The 23,450-nt window shown below is 32.6% G+C and overlaps 1 protein-coding gene across 1 annotated transcript in view; it reads right to left on the bottom strand.

The window, feature by feature from the left end:
• Window positions 1-1,077: 1,077 nt before the first annotated feature.
• The window catches only part of LOC143053755 (uncharacterized), a 213,666-nt gene continuing 191,293 nt past the window's right edge, over window positions 1,078-23,450 (bottom strand). Inside the window, exons 9-14 of the mRNA XM_076226532.1 lie at window positions 19,595-19,746; window positions 8,707-9,939; window positions 7,859-7,948; window positions 4,765-4,845; window positions 3,658-4,111; window positions 1,078-3,346 (exon numbers count right to left, since the gene is read on the bottom strand). Of these exons, the coding sequence (XP_076082647.1) occupies window positions 3,294-3,346; window positions 3,658-4,111; window positions 4,765-4,845; window positions 7,859-7,948; window positions 8,707-9,939; window positions 19,595-19,746 (2,063 nt within the window). The 3' untranslated portion in view covers window positions 1,078-3,293. The remainder of the gene's footprint in view (window positions 3,347-3,657; window positions 4,112-4,764; window positions 4,846-7,858; window positions 7,949-8,706; window positions 9,940-19,594; window positions 19,747-23,450) is intronic.

Raw genomic sequence — 23,450 nt, 5'->3', positions numbered from 1 at the left:
TAGGAACAAAATGGATCTGTCATTGATGAGACAAATTACCAATGCAATAACATGATGTGTTCCTTTAGCAGATGGCGGTATAACAGACAGAATGGAGTGCAGTTGTAGGGTTCTTCTCATGTAGTAACGTTAAAGCTCCATCTGAATTAGGACCACACCGTGTTACTGCACGGGCTGTTAGTCTCATCTATGACAGCTCCATCTGCATTAGGACCACACCGTGTTACTGCACGGGCTGTTAGTGTCATCTATGACAGCTCCATCTGCATTAGGACCACACCGTGTTACTGCACGGACTGTTAGTCTCATCTATGACAGCTCCATCTGCATTATGCCCACACCGTATTACTGCACGGGCTGTTAGTCTCATCTATGACAGCTCCATCTGCATTAGGACCACACCGTGTTACTGCACGGGCTGTTAGTGTCATCTATGACAGCTCCATCTGCATTAAGACCATACCGTGTTACTGTATTACATATGACTGGTTTCTCACGAAAAATAGTGTCAATTCAGTATGTTAAACTTTGAAGGATACGTACGTTAAGGACACCCAAAATTAATAGTATAGTAAAATGATGTGAAGACATGTACAAGTAAAACAATAACAAATGATACAGTATTAAACAGTATAATGTCTAATAACGTGTTTGAAATTGAAAATCCGTGAATCGTTGATCTAGTCTTTTGCACAAACCATGAGTTACGTCAATAAAATTTATGTCCTTTTCCGGCGTCAAACTTTAACATAAGACATTTTAAAATTTTTGTAAGCTTCAGAATGCAATAAAATTTGACGAAAAGAAGATCTCCAGGTGAAAAGTATTTTGTACATATTTTTGAAGACATCAATCACATAATTATGTCTGTTGCCATAGACGAACTGTGCATCGTTTTAACCGTTGAAAGTTATCAATGACATAACGAATAGCCAATGGAAATGTCGTTATACGGCGAGTCTCATTTTTTATTATACCAGTTGTTTTAATAATTACTTTTAATAATATTTTGTGGATTTAAAAGTTTAGAAACTGAGAAATAATTAGTGTGTGAATCTTTCAAATCTAAACCATAAAATTGGAAAAAAGTTGGCGTTATATCTCTATATTGAACACAAGATATAAAAAAATGTTCCTCTGTAAAATCGAGAATGAAAATGGGGAATGTGTCAAAGAGACAAGTTGACCAAATGGGGAATGTATTAGCATTGGCAACATTCAAATTACCACAACAAGATTTAAAGTTTGAGTAAATGTCTGAAAATGTTTTTGCATATACAATTACAAAGGTTCTTAATGTTTCGAGTAATTCTGTTTTTTATAAAGCCAATCACATTTTGACCTTGCCTAACTTGTTGAAAATAGTTTGATGAAAATCTGTTTAAATAATTCCCTGTATATTAAGCGTAGCGGGTTATTTAACAGTGTGCACCACATTTTTTATGTTATTTCGAATAGACAGAAAAAATGTTACAGTCATTCCTTTAATGCATAATTACAGTCATTTTTTATAATTTAATTCTAAATTCCACCTTAAACCGTAGAAAACCATGAAAAAACGTTGATGACGTCACGGTCACATGACTAAATTATGTCTATGGGCTCATAACAAAATAACGTCAGCCAATCAGAAGATGTGTTACATCCAAAATTAAATTATATATGTATAGATATATACATAATTAGAATTCTGTATAGTCTGTATTTTCGTATGCAAAGAATGCTATGTCATAATTCTGTATATACAAGTCTATCCAAACGGAAATAGTTCTGTATATTCGTTTTTTGAATTCTGTAAATATTCAAACGATTTTTGTATATACGAAAAGGCACGAAATTGAATAATAGACCTCTATACAAAAATTTAAACTAGGTATATACAAGTATTCAACATGTATAGATCTATATAATATATATGGAATTATTTCTGTACATGATATGTAATAATGTAACGGTTTATTTCTTCCTCTGTGATATTTTATCCTGAGGATAATTTGTCCCGGTAATTTTTTTCCAGGCATGGTATTTCACAGGTTGATTTTTTCCTGAAGAGTGAAATCTATCTGTGTTATGCGGATAGTATGTACCGGTATACAATTGGCTGTCGGAACAATGGGCCGTTGGACCACTGAGCTGTCGGACTAATGGGCTGTCCGAATAATGGAGTGAAATCAAACAAACAACAGTAAACAAAACGCAACAAAGAAAACTAAAGACTGAGCAACAAGAACCCCACCAAAACTTTGGGTGATCCCAGGTACTCCAATAAATTGGGGTGATCTCAGGTGCTCCAATAACTTGGGATGATCTCAAGTGCTCCAATAACTTGGGGTGATCTCAGGTGCTCCAATAACTTGGGGTGATCTCAGGTGCTCCAATAACTTGGGGTGATCTCAGGTGCTCCAATAATTTTGGGTGATCTCAGGTTCTCCAATAACTTGGGGTGATCTCAGGTGCTCCAATAACTTGGCATGATCTCAGGTGCTCCAATAACTTGGGGTGATCTCAGGTGCTTCAATAACTTGGGGTGCTCTCAGGTGCTTCAATAACTTGGGATGATCTCAGGTGCTCCAATATCTTAGGATGATCTCAGGTGCTCCAATAACTTGGGATGATCTCAGGTGCTGCAATAACTTGGGGTGATCTCAGGTGCTTCAATAACTTGGGGTGATCTCAGGTGCTCCAATAACTTGGGGTGATCTCAGGTGCTCCAATAACTTGGGATGATCTCAGGTGCTCCAATAACTTGGGATGATCTCAGGTGCTCCAATAACTTGGGGTGATCTCATGTGCTCCAATAACTTGGGATGATCTCAGGTGCTCCAATAACTTGGGATGATCTCAGGTGCTCCAATAACTTGGGATGATCTCAGGTGCTCTAATAACTTGGGATGATCTCAGGTGCTCCAATAACTTGGGGTGATCTCAGGTGCTCCAATAACTTGGGATGATCTCAGGTGCTCCAATAACTTTGGATGATCTCAGGTGCTTCAATAGGGTAAGCAGATCTTACTCCAGTAGTGGCAACCGTCGTGTTGCTCATGTAAAAACAAACCCTGTGACAAGTATAATACGGTAGAGTTACTCTACATGATTGTCTGATTTTCATCGACAGCGTTACATTGCTATTAACATTAATTCATTAGATATAAAGATGATCGCCTTCTATCCACAAGGGATTGGTCTTCTGCAAATCTGTTTCTATGGTAATCTGTGTATTTCTCATCGCAAAAGTATTTCTCATCACAAAAATAACTGTTTGCAAAACAAATGATGAGAAAAACTTTATTCCTCTATTGCATTGGAACATTGAAGTGTTGTTCTATTTCGACCTCAAAAGTCATTTCTGAAAATAAATAAAATAATTCACAAATCCAAAGATAAAATATGCTGCTGTTTGACATTTTACTTTAAAAATCAAAGTTTTACAGAAATACCCATGTTTACTGAACCAGTAGAAAAAGAAGCTATGGTGACTATCATTCAATGGAACCTCCTCTTTACCCGAAATATATTCATATTTGAAAGACATAAAATTAAGTATTTTATTAGATAATGCTTATAAAGTCTGCACACTCACATGACTCATACTTTATAGTCTGGATAAAACCCCTATAAACTTTGAGCGCAACTTCAAACTTTTTAAAGCATATTTACCCGGTAAATCATTTTTAACTGATTTCACATCCTCATCTGTAATATTTTTAGCCAAAATATCCTTAAGCTCATCTGTATACAGCTTTTGTGGTTTGTTGTAGTGGTCAAACCGTTTTAAGAGGTCACTTAATATGTTACACAACTCATTAAAACGTGTATCCCCAAGTTCAGCTGCCCGTGAGTGTTGTAGTTCATTCCTTGTAAGTCTTATACGTTCAATATCATCTCCAACAGCTATGTTTGTAACCTGAATTTTTTGCCATTCCCCTCCCCATCCTTTAGATGGAACATGCTTTTTTAATTTTCTATGCTCCTGGTACAAGTATGTGATATCACAATCGCTCCTTGGACGTAGATTTGGTATATCTTGTTTTAACAGGTCATAAGAAGCATCAGCAAGAATATTAAGCACAATTATTCCCATCTTTGTAAAATTGATCTGCTCTGCGGTGAACTGAAAACAAATAATAAAAGTAAATAATTGTTATATAAAGTATGTAAAAGGTCAGCGTAATCGTGAATAAGGCTACTCCAATATCCGTCCTTAGTTTCTTTTTGTTTTGGGAATGTAAAAGTACCCTGCCACGTCCACTCTGTGATTTAGCTAGATGGTTTTTTTCTGCTTTGTATCCATCTGATGAGTTAAGCCCATTTCAACTGATTTTTATATTTTGTTCTTATGTTGTAATGTTACACCTTTGTCCATAAGGTAAGGGAAGGATTGGCGCCTTGAACTAGTTTATCCCCGCCACATTCTGTGTTTGCCTCTCCCAAGTCAGGAGCCTGTAATTCAGTTGCTGTCGTTTGTTGTTGTATATTATATTATTTTGTTTTTTCGTTTATCATTTTGAACATAAATCAGGCTGTAAGTTTTCTCGTTTGAATTGTTTTACATTTGGCGTTTCTGGGCCTTTTATAGTTGACTATGTGGTATGGGTTTTTCCTCACTACTGAATGCCGTACAGTAAACTATAGTTGTTAATTTCTGTGTCGTTGGTGTGTTTTCGAGAGTTGCCTTAATGGCAATCATACCAATCTTCTAAATGTTATATCGGTCAGAATGTTTATTATACATAGTTTCGGATACATTATTGTGATATCATATACCTCTCTCAAATTGCGTTTACTTGGTGGCTCTTCAGAAATATTTGAATAATCTCTCTTAACACGTTTGACACTAAAACGCACCTGCAATTAATAAATCATGTTCAATTATACAAAACATAATATAATAATTAGTAAACCTTGAGAAATTATTCAATTTTGACAGAAAACTAAACATTGTGGATGATACTTATCCTTTCTGCTCACTCTATTTGTTTGGACTTAGGAGTTATAATTCACATACAGGTTTCATTATATTAATCATGTATAGGGCTGGTATGTAAAACAAACAAAGTTTGGAAAACTCATAGTAACTCTGAAATAAGTAAAATAATTTGTATTGGGCGATAAACAAATGAACAAGAGGTGAGCTAACTAGACATACAATCATGAGATATGTAGGCCAATGTAACTATCCACCTGACACCAAATGGAGTAGATGTAAGCAACAATTGGTCGCCGTACGACATTCAAAATTGAACAAAACTAATACTGCATATTAACATGATTAAGCTATAATATAATTTCAATGAGATTTGAAAACAACACCATATATATTTCATGCGTTTTTCTGGATTTACCTTCAAAGGATGAATAAGAATCTAAACAGTTGAAGAGCTATATGACCAAAATGGATCTAAAAATAGCCAAATCTATCTGAAGTCAACTTTGAGGAAGTTGAAACATAACATTTTTTTTTAATTTCAAAATTTATTAGCTGACAATTTTAGAAATTTCTGTCAATAAATAATAAACTAATAATTTGATTACGGACTTTCCGTTTTGAACTTTTCCTCGGAGTTCGGGCCATTTTGAATTTCTAATATACATGATATACATCTCAATCTACTAGCATACAATGAAGAAAAAAAAAGAAAAACAAAACAAATAAAACTTAATAATGGTAAAATTCATCATGCAAGGGCATATACAGATATACGAAGTCTGCCAAGTAGTTTATTAAAACATGTAAAAGCTAAAAGTGTTTGCCAAAAATGCACAAAAATACCTGAACTCATCAAAACCTCATTAAACATCTTCAAGGACAACCCCTACAGAAAAAAAAGTTGAGGGCCAGTTGTTGGCCATGTGGCGGACAGTTGAGGGCTAGCTGTTTTAAGCAAAATAGTTTAGGGCTAGGTGTTGAGCATCTTAGCTCAACTCAAACCTGGCCAAGCACTGTATGTTGGATAGATGTCGCTCAACTGGCCCTCAACTGAAGCTGGCCATTAAGTTGAGGAAAAGTTGAACAATTGATCTTTGGTTTTCATATAGTTGAGGAAAAGTTGAGCATTCAGACTTTGAAATTTTTGTAGTTGAGGAAAAGTTGAGCATTCAGACTTTGAAATTTTTGTAGTTTAGGAAAAGTTGAGCGTTCAGACTTTGATTTTTTTTTATAGTTGAGTAAAAGTTGAGCAATTAGAAATATGACCTGGTGATATAACTGTTATGTGCCATCTGTTTTATTTGTCTTTTGTGCAAATGGACAGGAAGTATCATTATAAATGTACACAAAGTTTGAGGCAAAATTAAGGGAAGCACATGTTTTTAAACATTTTTCTGTATTTTAACTTAACTAAATCTTTGACATAAAGATTAAAAACAAACAGTATTTCTTTTATTATAAGATATATCAAATATTCAAGATTTAGGTAATTAACAGTTATTATTATAGGCAAATCTCAAAGTAATCACACTGTCACAATACCCAAAAAGAACCTCAAACATTTAAAATTTTAACTGGGTTTGAGCATGCACATGGCAAGCAAAGATGTCTTCTAGCTACCATGAATAAAATATGTATTTTACAATGAATGTAGATAAAAAAAGTTACAAATAACTGTATTGACATTGAATAGTGCAGTGTATTCTTCTGACACGACTCTTGGATTTAGGAAGATTGATGTTTTAACACATATTTCTGGAAACATCTTTTGATAAGTACATAGGATTAGATTTGATTTCCACCATTTTGAATAAGTGTATAATTATGCTCTTTTAGTTCAAAATAGTGATATTTAAAGTGTTTTCTTTATAAACTTTAAAGAGTGAAGAAAAAAAATGAGACAATACATTTATGCATTAATTTATGTATTGTCAAGATGTGTAAGACAGGAGACATGTTTATTTTATTATTAAGACAATTTGTTTAAGAAAGTATTACTAATAAAATAAGAATATTCTAATATAATGAATTTGGTATAAAACTAGAGATCTATTCTTATTTGATAGATAACTTCTAAAAAGCAAGGATAAAGCATTCTTGTAGTCTGTTGTGAGTTGAGATCTTTCAGCAGTATTTTGGCTATAAAAATACAATTTGAATTTATTTTTTCTACAATGTGTAGTCATCAGTTTGCAATTACCACATAATGCTCAACTTTTAAAGACCTAGCCCTCAACTTTTAATGACATGGCCTTCATCTATTGGCCACCTAGCCCTCAACTTTTAATGACCTGGTCCTCAACTGTTGGCCAGGTAGCCCTCAACTCTAATTGCTCAACTGTTGGACACCTAGCCCTCAACTATGATATTTTCTCAACGTTGCTCAACTAATTTGCATAAAGTTGAGCAATGATAGTTGAGGGCTATCTAATTTGAACGGCAAAAATCCAGCTAGCCCTCAACTGGCCCTCAACTGGCTCTCAACTGGCGGCCAGTTGAGCAATGCAGTTGGCCTAGTGATCATTTTTTCTGTATGGGAATAGCTTCTACAAGGGGTCAACTAATTATGTATGCTAGATTGACAAATTTGTAGATCTTGTCCTGATGATCATTTTAGCTGTAAACAGTTTCTTCTTATCTCTTATAGTTTTCATAATGATGAGCGAACATACAAAAAATGGGTAAACATCCATATTTAGCATGTTTATAGCCAATAACTGCTATAAGCGTATGAAGTCGACAGTTTATTTCGGACATTAAAATTATTTGTAGATCTTGAATGATAGTAACAATAATTGACCAGTGATAAATGCTATCCATGTAATTATGATTAATCTAAAACATCCTACACATTTATTTATACAAAACTACATATATTTACATAATACTAGTTTATATACATGTTGTATGTTTTCAACAGTAGAGTGTTACCTTTGTGGATGTATTTTGCATTGGACTGGTGTTTTCAACCCAAAGATGAGATCCTGGAACATGTTGAGTTTTTTCAGAAATCTTGGTCAGCTAAAAAATTTTAAAAACAGTTACCACTATTGAATGTTCATTACTCTACTTAAATTTTTAAATAATTAATGAAACATACATAACAATGTACAATGTTATCTAGTTGCAGCAATAATCTATAACTACAGGAATTTGATAAATTGTGATTTCCCTGCGTAAAAACTGCCTTAAGGAATTTAATATCCCTTTGTACTTTTCTTTTTTGACTTCATAGACTATATGTATGTCGATCCTGTGTGAACTGTTATCACACAAATGACTTCAATAAGTAAACAAACAAAATTTAAAAGTCATTCAAGCATGACTAAAGGTACATCCCAATATTGCGGTTAAATTGGAAATGAAGAAATTTTATAACATCCTTAAACTAAATATCAATTATCTAGTGTATGTTAGTCTTCAAAATTATACCGAATCAATAAGAGTAACCTAAAATCAACTGAAGCCTGACTGAGGGGACATATCCATATATACTCTTAAAAACATAGTAGACATTCAGATATTTGTGCCATTAATTTAATACAAAAAGACAGATAATACAAAAAAAAAAAAAAAATAAAATGACAGTGATTTTTTTTATAATTGCTAAACGGGTGCCTGTGGGTAATATTTATGAATCAAAGGAAAAGCGTGAGAACAAGTGGTCAAAACATGTTTTATAAATGCAAGAATGACTTCTAGACTAATATATTAAAAATGATGCAATAACATGAATGAGATGAAATCTTTCCTATCAAACAATTAAAATAACATATTACCTGTATCGGTGCATGATCAGACCATTCATTGATATGTGTTTCTGTACACATCTCACAAAAATAATCTGCATCTTGCTTATAAAATCCTGTCACACGGTCTGGTTCTGCAAGGCTACATCCCAACATTTTGTCAAATTTTACAGTCGTCATTTTGAATCTTTTACATATTATAGTGTTTATTTCTCTTGTAACAAAATCATCAATGTCCTTGAAAAGACATCTTTCAATGTTACAATGTTTCCCAAAATCCCAAACCTGAATCTGAATCACATTGGGATATGTCATCACAAGTAATTTTGAAGTCTTCTGAAACTTAAAGACGACAGCTCCTCTGAAAAGAGCTATTGGCCGTTTTGTTTGTCCACGGACAGGTACTTCTGCAATTTCGTACTTCCGGCTCAGTGAAGCAATCAAATGATTCATTAAATGTCCTGGTAGAAATTTAAATTTGAAACATAACCAAGTGGATTTTGTACAGTTTTTTTCTGTCACATTAAATTGTTCGTGTATAGGACAGTCAGGTACATCTTTAACCATGCACGGTATGTAATAGCAAGGATTTGTATCAGCGGCATCTCTGTCTGATACAGTTGGACGTATTATAATATCAAATTTCTCCATGACTTTCAATATATGATCTTTATGTTGAAACAAGTTTTGCTTTTCCTCAAATTTAAAGATTTTCTTATTTGTTTCTAATATATGTTCCAAAACCACACTATGTAATATTCCTTTAATATTTAAATCATTCCATTCATCCGTTAAAAGATGCCGTCTGGCACCTGATTGAAATTTCCTTGCTGTTATTATACATTTAAAAGCATCAGACAACCATTGAGTATCTAAAATGATATAATCTGAAAGATCCTCAAAATAAACCAAAGCTCTGAGTTCATGATGAAATTTTAAATATAACATAAGTTCTTCATGATTTAATGGTTTTGGTATTTCAGTAGATATTTGCTTAATTTCATTCAAGGAAATAATTGGTAACTCCTTCTTTTTCTCTCGTAGACATTTTTCCAACTGAATAAATTTAATAGGATAGTCTTTATTCCATGTTCTCATTGTTGTGGCTAAGTTTAAGAGATTTTGTCGTATTAGCTGGAATACACTTGGATTATCTTCTGTGTTTGAAATAAAGTACTCGTACTTATCACTAATGTGTCTTCGTGCAACAGCTGAAACATCCTCAGCATATTTATCAAGGCAATCTCTACATGCATCCTCAATCTAAAAAATAAAGTCGTTTTCTTCAATAAGTCTATGACGAAAAAAACATAAAAGATATGTCAATGGTTATTATAAATTAGAGTACCGTTTCACAATGAGTTTGGATATAAATCACAAGACAATGATGATGCCCACTGCAGTAAGCACGAATATATCTAGTCCACAAGCAGGGATGTTGAACTTCAACTTGGAAAAGTTTTGTGCTGCAAAAAGTAAAATAAAAAAAATACCGAACTTCGGGGAAAATTGAAAACAGAAAGTCCGTAATCAAATGGCAAAATCAAAAGCCAAAGTAAACACAATCAGGCAATAAATAAAGCAATACCAAATAATCAGCAGTCAGAGCTCAGGCATAAATAAGTCTGAATCTGCATTCGACTCATAGAGGTCTAAATTTGTAAGTTTTAGGATTTGTCTCCCTTTAAAGCAAGACAAAATACGACTTTAATAAGTCAAATATTGTTAAGCAAGAAATAATTGACCAGAATCAAAAAGTTGCAAATGTCGACTCCTACAAGTTGATAAGTTACCAAAATTGGTTAACTTCAAGACCCACGCATATTTATAAAAAGGTCATGCATCTAAATCAAATAATGACTACATTGAAAGACAATGCTTTGTCTTCTAAAGAAAAATATGAATGAGAGTCTAAAAAATCGGAGATAATGTTAATTAACCTTACAATGCAACCACCTGGAACCACACTAATAATGAGGTAAAACATCTGTGTTTAGTAAGGATGTTCAATTAGATAATTAAACATAGATAGCTCAAGTCCTTGTGAACACTCAGACAGTTTTTTGCTGTCATAGGTGGTGTACTTTGGCCACCAATTAAAATTAAGTTTTTTCATCAACAGAAATAGACCTAAACAAGTCTGTCATTTTCTGACTTAGATAAGTCTAAAATTGAAAACAAGTTTTTATAATAAATACATATTTTGACTTCTTTAAGTCAAATACAGAAATCGACCTGTTTATGTCTGAGCTCTGACTGATCAGGCCATGAACTTGCTTTTACATTTTTAATAACGACTGTTAATGACGCCTTATTCTTGCATAAGAAGTTTTTTTTTATATCGCACATACTCAACACATACTGATCACTTTTGCTCAGGAATGACTCATGTGACTCCGATACCTTTCCACCTGCAAAACTTCAGAGCAAATTAATAAGTCCTTATTGCTTCTAATCACAATTCAGACGCAGCATGGCTAAAATGTTTCAATTATAGTGTTTAGCTCTGACCTTATTAAAGGATTTGCCATCGATCTCGCTGGAAAATTGAGACTTTCAGAATTACATCAAGGTATGTCTGATAATTTGCAATGCATGAGGTTGATCGATTAGACAGTGTGAATTTCAATCATCTACAACGTATCAATTGTCGAAAATTTGGACACAAGGAACAATATAAGGATATGTCAGTTGATATCAAGTTTCATTCAAATATAACCCTATTGCCCATGAAGCTTCGTTCAGTGCTTCTTTGGAAAAGATGCCCGCGTAGCTTTTCACATTTGTTTCTTGATTGATTGATGAAAAATCTCACAAAGGCGCGTCTGAACCGTATTTCGTGTGGAAAATAAATTGAGAAAGATATTGGTATTGCCAAAGGTATCGACTCTGTAGTAATGTTTACTTTCACCCAATTCCATTTGGGACTAGCGGTGCAGTGACATCATGAATAAAGGTCACGAACATTAATAAAAGCTTTCTATTCACATGGTTTTTGTGATTTCTACGAAGAGGCAAGGCCATACCAGATAATCATTGCAATGCATGAGGTTGATCGATTAGACAGTGTGAATTTCAATCATCTACAACGTATCAATTGTAGAAAATTTGGACACAAGGAACAATATAAGGATACGTCAGTTAATATCAACTTTCATTAAAATCCGTTGGGTAATATCAGGTGGTGGATAGACCAAAAAAAAACTATCACCTTGACAGATTTAAGAAAACAGATAATTTAGGGGAAAACAAATGGATTAATTTTGAAAATAGAACCATTATTTTTGAAAATTGGAAACAGTTCTAGTAACTTGATATTTTTTTGTCAATGATATTAAAGATGACACAAGTGCTTTATTTCAGCATATTTTTTTTGTAGAAATTAGCCTACAGGTTGACATTGTAAATACAGCTGTTTCACAAACAGCCTCTTTTTAGGAGTTTAAAATATTCAGGATACAAAAATACCTCAATTAAACTAACAATAGTGTACTCTATCCTTAGATTCTAATAAATATTCCATAATCACAGAAACAGCAGAATTATTAAACAAATACGAGGCCTTAGGAGAAAAGCTCTAGCCCATGGGTCATAAAACAGGTAATTTAAGCATTTATAGGGGCCCTACAAAGTAAAATCACAAAAATACTGAACTCCGAGGAAAATTCAAACCGGAAAGTCCCTAATGAGATGGCAAAATCAAATGATAAAACACATCAAACGAATGGACAAAAACTGTCATATTCCTAAACAGACCATTTGAGGCAGATATTATGAACTTTTATAGATACAGTTAGATGTGAACTGGAGACTAAAGGTAGATTGGATACTTTATGTAACCTTGAATGTTGTAATGATTAACTACTAAGCTTTCCATTTATTGAATTCTGAAAGGCTTTGAATTTGTTATCAGAATAGTTTCATACAGGTTCTATACATTTTATGTCAGAAATCATGCACATACATGTAGGGTAAGCTGACATTAATTAAAGTATTAAATTGTTTTCGAATTGTTTAAAAATTGAATCAGGGGTGGGGTAAAAAATAGACTGTAATAGCATATCCAGTGTTTTATTTTAGGCTATGATCATAATAAAAAAACTATTGTTGTGAGAATAAGTGTTTTCAAGATTTTTTGAATCAAAGCTTTTATAGGTTGCATTTGTAATTACAGCTGTTTCACAAACCACGCTCTTTTGGGGAGTTTATAATATTCATAGATATTTTGTTTTGTTTACCTACTGGTTCAGGGCTATGATCTATATATGTTTCATTTCGTAGAAACAGAACTTGGGAATTTTACCAGTATGAATACACATGGATAGTGGTGAAATTGAATTCTGAGGAAGACCCAAAGTAAAGGGACAGGTAGTACAGAATTTTAGTATAAGTTTAAACTCTTAGAAGTTTGGGTCATATACATGTTGAAAAAATGCCGCACAGTCCGTCCTATATTTTGACCTTTGAAAAAGATAGTAGTGCATATGAGCTTTCCATTCTAGGATATCAGTTTTTACTTATTTTCGACATACAAGTTTGAATGCTCCTCTGGTATCTTTCACCCCTCCTTTACCAAACCTCATAGTAAAAGTGGTACAGTTTAAGCAGTAAAATGAGTTCCTCTTGGAAATCACATTGTCGATATTTACAGAAGAATAATTGGTAACCAGACATTAATATTTTGACATAAAATAAAAAAATCTTAAAATGTCCGAAATTTCATTTAGGAGTATTGTAAATAGTCTATGATATTAATTTATTTGGAAAGGTTATTACATTGAAGCTTTAAATAGTCAAACTAACGTATTACCCGTCCCTAGGATTTTCATGGCATTCCATCTATGCCATGGAGTTTTCATGGAAAAAGGATGGAAACGATGTAAAATTTGATGAAATTCCATGAAATTCATGGCAAATATTTTCCATGGCAAAAATTGCCATCGTTTTCATATTTGCCATGAAAGAAATTTCATGGAAAGGATGAAAATCTATGGCAATCAATGGCAAAGTTTGGACTTTAACTTTTTGGGGGGATGGAAACGATGTTATTACATTGAAGCTTTAAATAGTCCAACTAACATATTACCCGTCCCTAGGATTTTCATGGCATTCCATCTATGCCATCGAGTTTTCATGGAAAAAGGATGGAAACGATGTAAAATTTGATGAAATTCCATGAAATTCATGGCAAATATTTTCCATGGCAAAAATTGCCATCGTTTTCATATTTGCCATGAAAGAAATTTCATGGAAAGGATGAAAATCTATGGCAATCAATGGCAAAGTTTGGACTTAAACTTTTTGGGGGGATGGAAACAATGTTATTACATTGAAGCTTTAAATAGTCCAACTAACATATTATACAAATCCATTTGTAAAGCTTAAACCGAACACTCAATTGGTGTAAGCAAATGTATATGTATCTTAAAAATTACTGAAATTGTATTTCCTTATTTTTCATTTTTCAGAAGAGAATAAGCTAAAACTATATACTTGGAAACTTTTAAATTTCATATTTCAAACGAAACACTTATTATATAAATGGAAACAAACAAACGACAGTCTATATGTGATGTATGTAATGAAAAAAGATGATTATAACCACTTGTTTTATTACTTGTGAATGTTTAGAAAATTTCTGGAAGAGTATTTATGAGTTAATGAGTAAACAAATGTAGATTTTAGCATATCGTTAAAAAAATTAGTGTTCGAATGTAAAATTTTTGAAAAAAATATTTTGGTCGGAATTATTTCGAAACAATTTTAGGTTTTTCTATATACAAATCGTATTATATATCTAATCAGAAATTGAAAAATGTTAATGTCTTCCAAATTTTGGTTCAAGAATGTATCAAAAGATGTAACGAAAACAAAATAATAAAATAAAATCTGTTACTGCAGTCAGTGACAAGAAGTATCCAAAATTTAATAGATAAATACATAATGCATATTTTTTTTGTATTTCAAGAAATGTATATATATATATGAACAACTATTTATGAACCTTGGTTATCAGTGAAACCGTACATGATACATCAAGAGGATCTTGGACTCTTGATCAGATGTAACTACGTAAAAAGTATATTTTGTGAATAAACTAAATAAGTCTGAAAGAAAGTTTCATATTGAAAGAACATAAAACCTGACACAATCAAATGTTATCAACCAATGGAAGAAGTGAAAAAAAACCTGTCATTGTTGTAAGTTTAAAGCGGACGCAATAAACCATGTAGGAGGAGTTGCAATGACAAGTTTGGTTTTGTCAAAAAAATTTAAGTTGGGGCTTAAATTAAAATATTGTTTGTTTGCCCTTTACCGACCGACCCTATCAATTCGTTCCGCCTGAAAATCTTTTATTTGTATTTACCAGCAAGATTTTATTTTATTTTATTTTTTCGTTCCTACCAAAAATCTTATATATGTATTTCCCGCTCAAAACTTTTTTACCGGAATCCTCGGGTTTTATCTTTACGTATAAGGTCCAGTCCGTTTGGTATCACCTGAGCGTTTGACATGAACACTTGCATTTGAAGTTTCAAAGCATTTGTTTGAAATCGATGTTGAACGCTGAAATCATGATATGAAGTACGTTACTCTGTACCTTTAAACTTAAAGAGCAGGGTTCATTTATAAAAAAGTTCGTTTGATACAAAAGTATTTACGTGTGTACAAACTAATTTGTAAACGGACGTTGTATTCTATGTAGTGATGGCCTTTTGTGATCCGCATATCAGAATGATTATGTTAACGATGCCGCTAAATTATTTATATCTGACATGAACCAAAAGTGACAAAACCCTGTAAAGTGGAGAATATCTGGCAGTAAAATCGCCAAGTTTTCCATACAGATCATTTATAAATGTGATGCAAAATACGTGACAATTGAGTTTTAAGTCTTATAGCATTTTTATTGGAAAAAAAGGCACACACGAAATTTGTAACACTCTAGGGACTTTTTCCACTAGTAATTTATGTCTGCCCGCACATTATCTTACCAGTACAAAGTTATCTCTTATATATTTTTTTTTCAAAACTAATAGTCCCAGCGGAAAACTTATTTGCAAAAACAAACGGACAATCAAAGAGCTGATAGCTCTGAAGTGGAAGAAGGTGAATAAAAGGTAACTTGAATTACCATAAAAGCAGCCCCACTAACCCAGGCTGCTTTGTTCCATTATCGTTATAATGTATTTTTTTTCTTCAAACAAGAAAAGGTCACAAGTACATGGATTTCCCATCCGTACAATCATTTTCTATGTTCAGTTGACTATGAAAATTAGGTAAAATCTTTAATTTGGCAGTAAAATTAAGAAGATCATATCATAAGGAACACATGTGTACTAAGTTTCAAGTTGATTGGATTTCAACTTCATCAAAAACTACCTCGACCCTAAACTTTATAACCAGAAGCAGGACGGACGGACAGACTAGAAAACATATTGCCCACAAATGGAGCTTAAAAAAGTAAGGCTCGTTACATACCCGCCAACTTTTGAAAGTTCCCAATTCCCATATGGGTTTTTCCTGCACAAATTTTTTTTTAAAGGTTACAATTTTTAGCGATGTATTTTGCACGATCTTGATTGTCTAGAAAAAGTGTCATATTTGTATGATTAACTTACATGCCTTTTTCTTAAGTCTGTTTGCATGATTCTAGTTTTAATTCGGTAGAAAAAATATACATGAAGCTAGCAGACCAGGGTTTATTTTCCAGAGTAAGAATATTAGATGCTTGTTGAAATTTCCAATTTTAAATTATGCACAAAGATGGACCTTTAACAGGTTGGGAACAACACTCCAAATGAGATTAACCTAACTGGAAGATCAGTATAACCCACTGTAAAAAATGAGCACCAAAAAAGTCATTTATATTCATATTATTTGATGAAACTTTAACCCAAGAACTATGCATCTATAAAGTACTGAATAGTCAAAACATGTCAAAAGAATTTTCTGTTGTTTCTAAACTTATATCTTTTTTAATAATTTGACCCCTCATTTAGAAAAGTTGTTCCAAATATGAATTTTCCCACTTTTGAGTTTAACAAAAATCTTCAAAATGTACTTTATTTTTTTTCAACAGTAAAATGACCCCTTGTTTTAGGGACAGTCCCTCATTTAAGGGACACCACTCATAATTGGGGTGGGGGGTCCCAACCTAAATACAAAAATAAAATATGTTACAACCAGTATTATGTCAATAAATTGTCAATAAATTAGTGAAAAAATACTATTTACTATCTTTATCATGTTTTTGGTAGTACAGTAGACTCCGGCCAATGGGATACCCAGATTGTCAGCTAAAAATATCTGATTACCCGATATATTCAATAAGACGATGAATGTATATTCATTAAATATTCTACAATAATGAGTAGATCTATTGCTTAATATGTGAAAGGGCTGGAGGATTGATGGAGTGATTTTTATCAATAACATCACCACGATGTTTGTGAAATAAAATTATCAGCTGATTATGTAGCTAATGAATAAATTTGTTTCCACTTGCAGTTTTTAAATCCTATATTTATTAAAATCAATTAAATGTCCTGAAGTATTTATGTAAATTATTATCTTCCATCCATAGTTTGTCTTTACTTGTTTAGTAAACAAATTATTTACATTTTCACACAGGTAAACTAATTTGGCTATAAATAGATTAAAGCATGTCTGTGTAGAATCTCTTATCAAAAATCGTAATTGTTATAATTTTATTTCTTTAAATAATCAAATTTAAATTTATGAAAATATTCATGATTGATAAAATAGTATTGCTTGAAGTTTACGCTTTCAGAGACTATTTATGTTTAGGTCATGGTTCTTCACATAGTTGTAAACAAACCAATATGGCCGACACACGTGATTACCTTTGCACATGTGAAAAAAATATTTCTGACAAAAGTCAGATTTCTCTTGTCAAAAGGAATTTATATTTATATTGCAATACATTCTTCAGAAGGAGGTACATTGAGTTTCAATTATATTTCTTTTTCTATGAGCTTAGATTTTAATCACATTCTCCAAACAGCAACGTATTGCTCTTGTCAACTGAGTCTTGAATAATTTTATAAATAGATTCAAACCATTTGGAGTAGAAGGGCATCTAATTCACATGACAAAGGAAAACAATGAATTAAGACAACAATTTAATAAGAAATATATCCTTTTTATTTACAAAAAAACAAAATCTTCTTGTCTGCAGGATTGCAAATTCGTAACTTCAAGGGCGAACATGTAAACAGGGCGAGTTGTGCCGATACCAAATTCACGCATGCGTAATACAAATATCTACAGTTAAAACATCCTGTGACAAGTAAACAAATAACGTTCATGTGGATGAGATGAAATCTGATAATTTACATAAATAAAAGGGTCATATTTACGATAGTGATTGTTTTTCAATCCTAATTTACAAATTAAATGATTCAGATGCCTAATCATGTGTAAAAATCGGTGTCAGGAATCTTAAGTTGTTATGAAATTGTAATACACGAAACGGCATACGGAGGCTCAATGCCAAAGGTCAGCCCCTTAAGTCTTCAGAAGACTTGACGTCTTCTTCCACTAAAAAAATGACATTATGCAGATTTTGTATCTATAAAATAAAGTATTTTACCTACCTGCCTACCCATGACAAATAATATACCGAGCCAAGTTATTTTTTTGGGGAAAAAAATAAAATATTTTACCTACCTACCTACCCTGTTTCAAAACATAGGGTCGGAAAAGGGCAAAGAAACAATATTTTAATTTAGGCCTGAAAGGTGTATAGTTAAAATAAACACCTGAATGGATCAGAAAACCATACCTGCGTGCACATCTATATATTAGGATCTAACAAATTAATGCACAAATTTTCATGTAGATCCAGAAAAATCAAGTAGGAGGAGTTGCGACGACAAGGATGGTTTTAAAAAAAGTTAACATTTGTAAGGTGACATGGTCATGATTCTGATTATCTAAACAAAACGAAATTTCTTCAATGGCAATGTTTGCATATCATGATTTGCCATTCTATAAAGTTTGAAGTGAATCAAACAAGGAATTAAATTAAAGAACCTTTGTGAGCACGCTCACATACCCCACGCCCCCACATTGTCACTGGACCAACAAAATCTCACCAGATTCCTAAGTTCAAAGACTCATAACTCTACAAAAGTCAACTGATAAAAATTTCTTGTGGATATGCACATTTACACATTATATCCTCATTAACTACAAAGGTTCATGAAATTCTGTTGTGTGGTTTCAGAGGAGTTGCAATGACAAACTGTTGCAGTAGTATCAAAGTTCAAAGAGCATAACTCCTAGAAAAAAATTTTTCCTGTCGACATGTACATCTACATAGTATGTCCTTATTATCTACAAAGATTCACAAAATGCTGTTGTGTGGTTTCAGAGGAGTTGTGATGACAAACTGTTGCAATAGAATATTTAGGCCAAAGTTTTAAGTTAAAGGGCATAACTCCTAGAGAAAAATTCAATTGTAATTTCCTGTCGATATGCACATCTACATAGTATGTCCTAATTATCTACAAAGTTTCATGAAATTCTGTTGTGTGGTTTCAGAGGAGTTGCGATGACAAGAACAGGACTGACGAACAGACAAACAGACGGACGGACGGGTTAAAAACATTATACCCTCTGCAACTTTGTTGCTTGGGGTATAAAAATTCAAAGGAGTTTAGATGACAAGAACAGGACTGACAGACGGACTGTTTAGTACTTTATGGCAAAAAGTTTAAGTTCAAAGTGAAGGAGCATAACTCCTAGAAAAAAATTTTTAATCATAATTCCTGTCGATATGCACATCTACAAAGTATGTCCTTATTATCTACAAAGTTTTATGAAATTCTGTTGTGTGGTTTCAGAGGAGTTGCGATGACAAACTGTGCATAGTATGTATACTAATATATACCTTTACTTCCTCAGAAGCCTCAACTTTGTCTTTATGTGTACCAACAAGAACCACTGGTGGATAAAGACACTTATTCTTCTCTTCAATACTTCCAAGCACTTCAGTGGTACTACAGTAGCAATGTATTGAGTTCATCCACAACTGAAACATCTCTACAAAGCAAAGATTTTTCATCAGCACATCTATCTTACACTTCAAGTCATATTTACCGGTTTTTACATCACGATGACGGTAAGGGCATTCCAATGTATTGTTGCCACAGAGATTTGACTTTTGTTTTTGACTGGTAACCCATAGTATAAATACACGGACATTATCGAGTGCAAAATAACATTCCTTATCGCTTGTTATAAATTCATTTCTTCAATGAACACTCATAAAAATATTTTTTTAGAACACAAATTAATAATATAAAAATGTTTTGTCGTTTTTAATATATATATAAGTAAAAAATCATTAATATATATGCACTGACATACATAAAAATTGTGTTAACGCATGCGGAAGAATATCTCGAGAAAAAAACGTTTTGCAGGAAAATATGAATGCCTACTCAAATCCAATCTATAAGATCGAATTATTACAGAAGAGTGTCCATCATGCACTTGCACTGCACTAGTAGAACAAAAAGATATACAAATGGATGAAAATTATATATATATGTAACTGTTATGTGCAAATATTTATATAATATATAACAACACACAGAGTATACTGATTTGTATCACTACAATATGATTACGGTGAGGTTGAATTCCCTGTCATTTATGCATCATCCACGCACGAACTTGTCTCAGAAAAAAATATATCTCTGTACATTTATCTCACTTTCAAGTATAGAGATGTGTTTTTTTTTTTCTGAGACAAGTGCTTGTGACCATCCACAAGAACTTGTGGTCATCCGATGTCAGTACTTCAGTACTTTGATTGATTATATTGTGTCCAGAGGGTCTCCATATGGGGTAAATGTATCTCAGTCATGAAGATTTGCCAGAGCTTGCATTTCCCATCATGATAACCTTTGAAACATGGGGTCCAAGTGTTCAGGTTAAAGTTATCCCATGGAACATTTTATGGACTCCATCACAAGTTGGTCATCTATTATGGAATGTCTGTTTCACCAATGATGATAAATATGTTCCAATAGTCGTAACTACAATCCTGTCCTCTTTTCCCTGATTATGACATCACTTAATAAGATTTTACACACAATGTATACTCCTGTGAACAACACGACGGGTGCAACATGTGAAGCAGGAACTACCTACCCTTCAAAGGCACCTGATATCACCCCCGGTTTTAGTGGGGATCATGTTGCTTTGTCTTTAGTTCTATGTAATTGGTTTTTTTTGGGGTTTTTTTGCCATGTAATTGTCAGATCCCTTTGGTACATTCACCTCATTTGATAGTATGATGAAAAGTTGAATTTACAATCAGCAGACTGCTAGGTAAATAAGAGAGATATTTTTTTTCTAATTGACAGGTCACATTTATTACAGTGAGTAAAATATTTTGTGAGTAATTTAGATGCTTGTTCTACCATAGTGGCGGTGGACGATAGAATGACCATGAAGCCCATAATTTCTGTTGCCTTAATCATACCAATGGAAAGATCAGAAAACATTGCCCTTAAAAACAAATAGGTTTAAAAATAAAATTGTTAAAGTTTAAATGATGTCTGTCTTTTTTTCTTTATTTTTCTAGCGAGATGTGATTATTAAAAATCTACCGTATTTTCCCTACTTTATATATTCCAATTTTGTTTTATGAAGTGGACTGGCCATGGTTATTGGATTTTTTAAAACTAATTGTCATTGAATTAAGTTATTATTGTTTAATCTTAAACCATGCTGAAATTCTACATGCAGGTTAATGTGAAAACCTTGTTGAATTCAGCATGAAGGTTTATGTTTAGAACTACCCGCTGAAATTCTTCATTCAAATTTATGTTAAAACCAGTCAAAATTTCGCGCTTCCAGTCTATCACATATTTCAATTTTGCAAAATTGGCGTCCTTTTTCAATTAGATGTATTCAGTATATAAAAAAGATATTGTATTACACCTTAAACATATCAAAATACATGTGAACTCCAAACTTAACGACACTGCAATTTTATTTTGCAGCAATTCAATATATGCATAGGACATATTGATCTTGTGCTCCTGGTTCAGCTGTTTGTTAAAATGTATAATTGTTATGAACAGTATCTAATTGAATTCACTGCATTTTATATGTAAACATTACAATAAACTTTATTTCATTTGCATGTACGTTTGATTTTCTGATTTATTAAAATGTACTTGTTGTCTCTTTAAAGTTAACATATATTGTTTTTGCATTTTTCCAGGAATTATCTCACTTTAATGCAAGGACTTTATTTAGATTTCTTTTTCTTCTAGACTCAACATTTACTACCAAATTGAGCTTAAAAATACTTGGAGGTGTGTATTATTACAATAAAAGTGACATTTTCATTGTAGAGACAATTTGCTTATTAGTCATAGTAAAAACAAATTGGACTGGTTGTGAAGGTTTCCCATGAATACACATCAATGAGAGAGAAACTCAAAGCCAAAAATAATAAAAGGACATGGTAGAGGGCAATGTACAGTCTTCAACAACAGACAGTTGTCTATAAAATATGTCAGACTCTTAATCGTACAGGTTGTATATAACAACATACTATTGTCTATACAATATGTCAGACTCTTAATCGTACAGGTTGTATATAACAACAGACAGTTGTCTATACAATATGTCAGACTCTTAATCGTACAGGTTGTATATAACAACAGACAGTTGTCTATACAATATGTCAGACTCTTAATCGTACAGGTCGTATATAACAACATACAATTGTCTATACAATATGTCAGACTCTTAATCGTACAGGTTGTATATAACAACATACAATTGTCTGTACAATATGTCAGACTCTTAATCGTACAGGTTGTATATAACAACAGACAGTTGTCTATACAATATGTCAGACTCTTAATCGTACAGGTTGTATATAACAACAGACTATTGTCTATACAATATGTCAGACTCTAAATCGTACAGGTTGTATATAACAACAGACAGTTGTCTATACAATATGTCAGACTCTTAATCGTACAGGTTGTATATAACAACATACAATTGTCTATACAATATGTCAGACTCTTAATCGTACAGGTTGTATATAACAACATACAATTGTCTATACAATATGTCACTCTTAATCGTACAGGTTGTATATAACAACATACAATTGTCTATACAATATGTCAGACTCTTAATCGTACAGGTTGTATATAACAACATACAATTGTCTATACAATATGTCAGACTCATAATCGTACAGGTTGTATATAACAACATACAATTGTCTATACACTATGTCAGACTCTTAATCGTACAGGTTGTATATAACAACAGACAATTGTCTATACAATATGTCAGACTCTTAATCGTACAGGTTGTATATAACAACAGACAATTGTCTATACAATATGTCAGACTCTTAATCGTACAGGTTGTATATAACAACAGACAGTTGTCTATACAATATGTCAGACTCTGAATCCTACAGGTTGTATATAACAACATACTATTGTCTGTACAATATGTCAGACTCTTAATCGTACAGGTTGTATATAACAACAGACAGTTGTCTATACAATATGTCAGACTCTTAATCGTACAGGTTGTATATAACAACATACAATTGTCTATACAATATGTCAGACTCTTAATCATACAGGTTGTATATAACAACATATAATTGTCTATACAATATGTCAGACTCTTAATCGTACAGGTTGTATATAACAACAGACAATTGTCTATACAATATGTCAGACTCTTAATCG

This window comes from Mytilus galloprovincialis, chromosome 12 (assembly GCF_965363235.1).
Source record: "Mytilus galloprovincialis chromosome 12, xbMytGall1.hap1.1, whole genome shotgun sequence".
Lineage (NCBI taxonomy): Eukaryota > Metazoa > Mollusca > Bivalvia > Mytilida > Mytilidae > Mytilus > Mytilus galloprovincialis.
This window is presented reverse-complemented; position numbering and strand designations above follow the sequence as displayed.